This window comes from Gekko japonicus, unplaced genomic scaffold, assembly GCF_001447785.1.
Source record: "Gekko japonicus isolate JY-2015 unplaced genomic scaffold, Gekko_japonicus_V1.1 scaffold3521, whole genome shotgun sequence".
NCBI lineage: Eukaryota > Metazoa > Chordata > Lepidosauria > Squamata > Gekkonidae > Gekko > Gekko japonicus.
In genome coordinates, this window is record NW_015170380.1 from 123,716 (window position 1) to 131,794 (window position 8,079).

Sequence of the window (8,079 nt, forward strand, 5' to 3'; positions counted from 1 at the left end):
GCCATTAAATAATCTTTAAGGTGATCGTATACATTCCCGTCAAGAGCCTGTATTGGAAAAAGGGAGGAAAAACAACAACACTCAGATATTCATGACTTCTGACTATCTAGAGAAGACATATTTCTCCACTTTCCTAAACACTTACCTTCGGCTTGGATGGGCTATGGGCACCCTCCACAATACTGAAAGGTTATCTACAATCTCACAAGTTGGCACTATTGAACGTTATAAAGAGAACCACTAAATGTACTTTTTCAGATAGGAAGCATATCCGTAACATAGAAACATAGAGCTGGAAGGGACCCCCCAAGGGTCATCTCGTTCAACCTCCTGCACAACTAGAGATGTGAAGGCCCGGGAAAAAACCTGGAAAATTCGGGAAAAAACCGTTTTTCCCCCGAAGCCTTTGTTGTTTTTTTCCAAAAAATTGGAAAAATTGAAAAAAGAAAAGAAAAAAAAAAAGATTATGGAACGTTTTATTTTAACATGATGAATAAAATATTTTAAGACAAGGTGTTCAAATATTTTCCAAATCATTTCTATATATATATGGTATCAGATTGATCTTATTTCTGTGCAATGAGGACAAGCAAGTCCTAGGTTACAAACTGAACTCTCCAATGCAAGAACAAGATGCATTTCTTCCTTTAGGAGGTGCGATTGTCACGAGAAAAGAAAAAGGTTTCAGTTTTGTTTTTGCATGTGGGTGGGTATTCTGTTTGTAATAATTGTTTGGATAGACTATATTTTTAATATGCTAGTTGTGATAATTTCATGCCAAGTAAAAATGTCCCTAGTCATATTTTATGTTCCTAAAGTAACAGAATGACTTTCAATCTAGAAAAGACAAAAGAAATGCTAATGTAGCATTTTTTCAATTTTTCCGGAATGTCCATTTCCCCCCGAAAAAACCTGAAAAAAACCACGGGTTTTTTTTCCGAGCTTCAAAATTTCCAGAAATTTTACATCTCTATGCACAATGTGAGAAATTCACAGCTCCCCCCCCGCCCTCCACTACCCAAAGGTGTCTCAGAGTGGCTCACAAACTCCTTTCCCTTCCCCTCCCCACAACAGACACCCTGTGAGGTAGAAGAAGAAGAAGAGATTGGATTTATACCCCGCCCTTCACTACCCAAAGGTGTCTCAGAGCGGCTCACAAACTCCTCTCCCTTCCCCTCCCCGCAACAGACACCCTGTGAGGTAAAAGAAGAAGAAGAGATTGGATTTATATCCTGCCCTTCACTACCCAAAGGTGTCTCAGAGCGGCTCACAAACTCCTTTCCCTTCCCTTCCCCACAACAGGCACCCTGTGAGGTAAAAGAAGAAGAGATGGGATTTATACCCCGCCCTTCACTACCCAAAGGGGTCTCAGAGCAGCTCACAAACTCCTTTCCCTTCCCCTCCCCACAACAGACACCCTGTGAGGTAAAAGAAGAAGAGATTGGATTTACACCCCGCCCTTCACTACCCAAAGGGGTTTCAGAGCGGCTCACAAACTCCTTTCCCTCCCCCTCCCCACAACAGACACCCTGTGAGCTGGGTGGGGGCTGAGAGAGCTCTGACAGAAACTGCTCTTTTTTTCAAGGACAGCTCTTATCAGAACTACGGCTTGCCCAAGGTCATCCAGCAGGTGCAAGTGGAGGAGTGGGGAATCAAACCCGGTTCTCCCAAATTAGAGTCCGTGCACTTAACCACGACACCAAACTGGCTCTATGCCCAGAGGAAGGCCAAAAAAACCTCCCGGATCCCTGGGACAATCTGACGAGGAGGAAAATTCCTTCCTGACCCCAAGATGGTGGTGTTACCTGGGGTATGTAAGAAAGGGCCACCAGAGCTGAGCACTGGCTCATCCCTTCCTGCCCTTCCTCTCAAAATCTGCCTAAAAAGCAAAAAGCAGGCTCAAACAAAAAGCAATTGGGGCAGTGGGGGAGAGAATTTATATGCAGCTGATTAGTCCCCACAAAACCTTAAAGGGAGAAGGAGGAGATTGGATTTATACCCCGCCCTTCACTACCGGAAGGAGTCTCAGTGTGGCTTACAAACTCCTTTCCCTCCCCCTCCCCACAACAGACACCCTGTGAGCAATGCTCCCTCTAAGCTCAGGAATCTTGTGAGCAAAAATTCTACTTTGTGAGCTGCTGGCATTAAAGTTCTGAGCGAGCGATTTGGCTGCTGCATAAATTAGTTTGCTCTGGAGCCCTCCCTCCTGAGCTAAGACAAAAATGCGTGAGCCGGAGGCTAAAAACCTGTGAGCTGGCTGACACTAACTCAGCTTAGAGGGAACACTTCCTGTGAGGTAGGTGGGGCTGAGAGAGCTCTTTCGATAACCGCCCTTGAGAGAACAGCTCCGAGAGAACTTGTGACTGACCCAAGGTCACGCCAGCAGCTGCACATGGTGGAGTGGGGTCTCAAACCCGGTTGTCCCTGATTATAGTCCATGCTCCTAACCTAATTAAGAAGTTCGCCAGTGGGAGAGTTCAGCTGTAACAACAATTGCGATGTGGATACTCCAGGGGAACCCTCAGGCTCGCGTTATTTCCTTGCCTCGAGCAGAGATCGGCAATTAAAACATCCTCTTCACGGGAAACCGTGTCATGTTGTTGCATCTGAAGTGCGGGCCACAGTTTGTTCTCTTCCCTCCAAATGCATCCCTGATTCTAGTTTGGAAGCCTTTTTTTGGGAGAAAAGAGAGCGAGGCCACAGCTTGAGGCTCCGATACTACAATAAAGTTATTGCTTCCCGGGAAGGCAGATCTGCGCATACAGGGCTTTTTTTGGTAGAAAAAGCCCAGCAGGAACTCATTAGCATAACAGGCCACCCCCAACAGCAGAAACTCATTAGCATAACAGGCCACGCCCCTGATAGTGCAGCTCATTAGCATATTAGGCCACACACCCCATGCCTTCGCTTGGCTTGCCCGGGCGCCCCGTGGCTGCGAGGAGCCTGGCCAAGCCCCCCCCTTGAAGGGAAGGCAGTTTAAACTGCTTTCCCTTGGCTTGCCTGGGTGCCCCGCGGTTGCGGGGAGCCCGGGCAATCCGGCCCTTGGACTGGCCGGGGAAGGAACGCCCCCCCGGCCCGCCCACCTTGGAGTCACCAGGGGGGGGGGTTAGGGTTGCCAAGTCTACTTACCCTTGCCGGCGGAGGAGCCTTGCCGGGCTCCGGGAGCTCTCCCAGGACGTGTCCGTGCGCGCACCACCAGCACATCACAGGAAGTGATGTGCTACGTCGCTCACGTTGGGGGCGTGGCCCAGATCGTCGGGGGAAACCCATATGGTTCCCCCCCGACAGTCTGGGCCACGCCCCCAACGTGAGCGACGTGGCTGCGCCACCTCTGGTGACGCAGCTTCGGGGGGCAGAGTTCCCCCCAGGGCCCGATTCCGCCGTGGCAGAAATCGGGCCTCCAAAGCGGGGGTTTCCCCACCCCCACTTGGCAGCCCTAGCAGTCACTAAGTGTACAGCTTGCTCTGATCTGCTTACCAAAAATAGCCCTGTGCGCATGATCCGGCAGGAAGGCGGGATACACATTTTGTAAATGTTACTGTGTAGGGCAGGGAGGAGATGGCGGGAAGAAGAACGGAAGCCTGCGGAGGCTACAAACTCTTCCACGTCAAAAGTTATATTCCGTTAATTAACTAGCAAGGTCTCCGCAGGCTCCCAACGCTTCGTATGCCCACTTATTACTCCACACAAGATGATACACGCCTCCCATTCAGCCATGGCCCTTAATCATTAACAATAAAATATTATGGAAGGCAGCTATCAGATGCCTCGCAAGCAGAAGTATTTAATGCAGCAAAGATGAACGGCTACGGTTTGTTCTAAGCAAGGCTGTTAAGGGACGGACATTTTGGAGGTCATTAATTCAGGGGGCTGAGGTATGTATAAGTGACTTGACAGGCGCATGACAGATGCCCACTTAGGAGTTACAAAGCAAGGGGACTGGCAGGGCAGGCGGCTCTTTAGCAGCAAAACAAAGTTATCGGGAACCACGAATCTCCTGAAAAGATAAAGCTAATGATGTGCGAATAGGCTGGATCGGTTACATCAGGGCTTTGTCAGACTCCGTAGGTTGAAAGTATAAGTAACTAGCTGCCATTACATTGAGCGGAACATCGATAAGGCCGGAGGGCCGCAGAGACACCGTTAGGTATGGTTTGTCTGAGCACAGATTTATCCCACAACCTCAATGAGGCTCTGCTGAGGACCAGCCAATCCCACCCACCCCCAACACACAAAGTGCTATGGTAGAACAATGAGCTATTCTTACCTAAGGGACCGCCTTTCCCCACATTTCCCCCAGAGAGCACTAAGATCGGGGTCCCAAAACCGACTGGCCCTTCCAGAAAGCCCTACAGAAGCCAGGCTAGCCGTGACAAGGGCCAGGGCCTTCTCTGTGGCGGCCCCTTACTGGTGGAATGAGCTACCAGATGATGTCAGGGCCCTGCGGGACCTTTGACAGTTCCGCAGGGCCTGTAAAACGGAGCTCCTCCACCAGGCTTTTGATGAGGGTGCCGCCTCCCAACACTATGGCCATGGCCCCAATATCGGTACCAACTTAATAACCAACAGCCTGGCAAGAACCCAGACTATGGTGGTAGCTGATTATCTGGAGGCCGAGAGAACGCCGCCATCGTTAATTAGCACTTACATTTACTAGCACCTATGAGCTTATACGTCGTGGTTTTTATTTAAATCTTATGTTTTAATCGGGGGTAACTTCATAGAAAAAGAGCTGCAGGAGCTCATTAGCACACCTAACAAGCTATTAGCATAATAGCTCATTAGCACATGCCACGCCCCCTGACATCACTGGAAGTGATGTCAGAAGGGGACACAAAAGGGGGGCATTTTCAAAAGCCTTCCCTTCCTCAGCTGGTGGTGGGGGGAGCGATTCCTCCTCCTCCTCGGCTACCCATCTTGATCTATCTTGTTAACTCTCGTATCTGAATGCTAGGTAAAGGTAAAGGTTTCCCTTGCTCGAAAGCCAGTCGAATCCAACTCTAGGGATGTGGCGCTCATCTCCGCTTCCAAGCCGAAGAGCCAGTGCTGTCCGAAGACTTCTCCGTGGTCATGTGGCCGGCATGACAAGTTGCCGAGGCGCACGGAACGCTGTTACCTTCCCACCGAAGTTGTACCTATTTACCGACTTGCCATTTCTTGCTTTCGAATGGCTAGGTTGGCAGGAGCTGGGGCCAGAGACGGGAGCTCACTCTATCATGCGGCACTCGGGTCTCAAAGTGCTGAATTACCACCTTCCGGTCTGCAGTTCAGTGTCTTAACCTCTGAGCCACCGCAGCCCTATTTGAATGCTAAGTGGCTGCTATTCACAGGTTTTCCCAACTGCTTTAATCCAGTCACTCTGTTACTTATGCATGTTGATTTCAATCACTCTGCGACTTATGCATGTTGATTCCAATGAACCCTTCCTGGCAACCAATCCCCTCCGACCTTCTCTCTACCTACATGTAAGGCCTGAGGAAGTCTGTTTCAATGGTTGGTGACTTCTGTTTCAATGTACCTGAAGAACTGTGCTGATACCCAGAATTAAACTTTGTTGGTCTTAGAGGTGCCATGGGACTCGAACTCGGTTCTGTTGCTTCAGACCATCACGGCCACATATCCGAAGCATTGAGGTCTCTGTACTTTTTCTGCTCACTAACATCAGAAAAAGAGGGGTGTTCCCAGGGTTCTCTATTAAGTGGAGGTCGAACATCCGTTCCTCCAGCAGCCTCCATTTTTGGAAGGTGGGTCTAGGGTTGCCAACCTCCAGGGGTGGCCTGGAGATCTCTCGGAAATACAACTGATCTCAGTAAGAAAGTGACTTCTTTCGGAGGGTAGAATCTACAGGAATCAACCTGCTGAGGTCTTTCCCACCCCAGGCTCTGCCCCCCCAAAATCTCCTGGAATCCCTCAATCCAGAGTTGGTGGCAACCCTGGCTGCAGGAGTGGAAATGCAACTGATCTCAGGAAGAAAATGACTTCTTTTGGAGGGTAGAATCTACAGGAGTCAACCTGCTGAGGTCTTTCCCACCCCCATGCTCTGCCCCCCCCCCAATCTCCCGGAATCCCTCAATTCAGAGTTGGTGGCAACCCTGGCTGCAGGAGCGTTTTGCATGGTGCAGGATGGCTGCTCCATCGGACAAACGTGCGGTAGATCAGGAACAGTTTCCCCAAGAAACGACTGAACCAGTTAATGCTCGCCGGAGACAAAGTGGTGCTCGAACAGCACCTGCTATTAAACCGTTTCTGTGATACGGCTTCCGCCGCAGGAAAGTCAGAGAGCCTCAAGAATAGCTACTGCAAAACCACACGGACGCGCCGCCTTCCTAAGGCTGAGAGAGAACAGACGTCTCCAGCAACGGTGCAGTGAAGTGCTTTTGGAAAGCGAGACTGGTGGCGGGGGTGGGAGGTGTTTCTTTCAGCAGGCCGAAGCGCCACCTGCAATTTCAGTGGCCGCGTGACTCATTTCCAGAGCTCTCTTCGAGTGCTTTCCAGTTTCTGCTTCCTTGGGACAGGTTATGGCCCTGCTGATACCTACAGGCCTTGCGTTTGAGCAACTGTATGAGGCAGCAAGGCTAGCTTGATCTCATCAGAGCTCAGAAGCTAAGCAGGGTCGGCCCTGGTCGGTATTTAAAAGGGAGACCTCCAAGGAATGCCAGGGTCGTGATGCGGAGGCAGGCAATGGCAAACCACCTCTGAATGTCTCCTGCCTTGAAAACCCCATGAGGGGGTCACCGTAAGTCGGCTGCGACTTGACGGAGCATTCCGCAACTCCCATATGCGTAGCAGCCTCTGTTACAAACATTAGAAGAACTCGAATAGCGGGAACCAAGTAATATTTTCAGCACAGCTATTTTTTTAAAAAAAAGTTGGAAGACTTATTTCTCATAAACCTACCAAACCTTTCAAAGGTTAGAAGAAGAAGAGGAGGAGGAGGAGGAAGAGGAGATTGGATTTACTCCCTGCCCTTCACTACCCAAAGGAGCCTCAGAGCGGCTTACAAACTCCTTTCCCTTCCCTTCCCCTCCCCACGACAGACACCCTGTGAGGTAGGTGGGGCTGAGAGAGCTCTTTTGAGAATTGCCCTTGAGAGAACAGCTCTGAAAGATCTTGTGACTGACCCAAGGTCAGTGGGTCACACCAGCAGCTGCATGTGGAGGAGTGGGGAATCAAACCCGGATCTCCAGGGTTAGAGTCCGCGCTCCTAACCACTACACCAAACTGGCTCCTAACTAGGTTAGAGTCTGGCTCCTAACCACTTCACCAAACAGATGGTCTTAAAGGTACTTGAAAAAGAGCAGTTTCTGTCAGAGCTCTCTCAGCCCCACCTACCTCACAGGGTGTCTGTTGTGGGGAGGGGGAGGGAAAGGAGTTTGTAAGCCGCTCTGAGACACCTTTGGGTAGTGAAGGGCGGGGTATAAATCCAATCTCTTCTCTTCTTCTTCTCTTCAATCACGTCAGGGAACAAGGTTATGCATAACCCTCAGAGTCACTCGTCAACATTTCAAGCAGAAGCTCTGCTTTACAGGATGCCTTTTTAAAATGAACATATAGTTTTAAAATATTTTCTTGTTTATGCACAGCTTCTCGTTATGTCGTGCAGTGAAGATCCATGTGCTGGGGTGGCAGCTGCTACTGAATTATTTGAAAAAAAGCTAAATCTGTACAGGCAGTAAGATCTCCAGTCGCCAAACGGTGGTATTGCTGAGCCAAAGTCCCACTTTACCCGTTTTCTAAACCCACCTGGCAGCAGGGTTGCCAGGTCCCTGCTGGCAACTGGCAGTGGATGGACGGGACTTACCAGGAGAAAGAGAAAGGCCCGGTCCATGTTGCCAGTGTCGCAAAGGAAACGACGTCATCGTGCTAGCGACTTCTGGGTGAAGCTCTGGTATTTGGGCAAAACCTCTGTGGTAAAACCAGTTTCTACCATTGTTTGCCCAAATACCAGAGCGTCACCTGGAATACGCTGGCATGATGAAATCGCTTCCTGTGCAACACCAGCCATGCGGCCTGGGCTCTTTCTACTGGTAAATCCCTCTACTGGCCATCTGATCAGCAGCTGGGGGGCAGGGTCTGGCA

At 50.0% G+C, this 8,079-nt stretch overlaps 1 protein-coding gene across 1 annotated transcript in view; it reads right to left on the minus strand.

Annotated features, from left to right (window-relative positions):
• Nucleotides 1–7,828, minus strand: part of FCHSD2 (FCH and double SH3 domains 2) — an 86,412-nt gene extending 78,584 nt beyond the window's left edge. The window contains exons 1-2 of the mRNA XM_015418253.1: nt 7,802–7,828; nt 1–47 (exon numbers count right to left, since the gene is read on the minus strand). The exon at nt 1–47 is cut by the window's left edge and continues 85 nt beyond it. Of these exons, the coding sequence (XP_015273739.1) occupies nt 1–47; nt 7,802–7,828 (74 nt within the window). The remainder of the gene's footprint in view (nt 48–7,801) is intronic.
• Nucleotides 7,829–8,079: the final 251 nt, after the last annotated feature.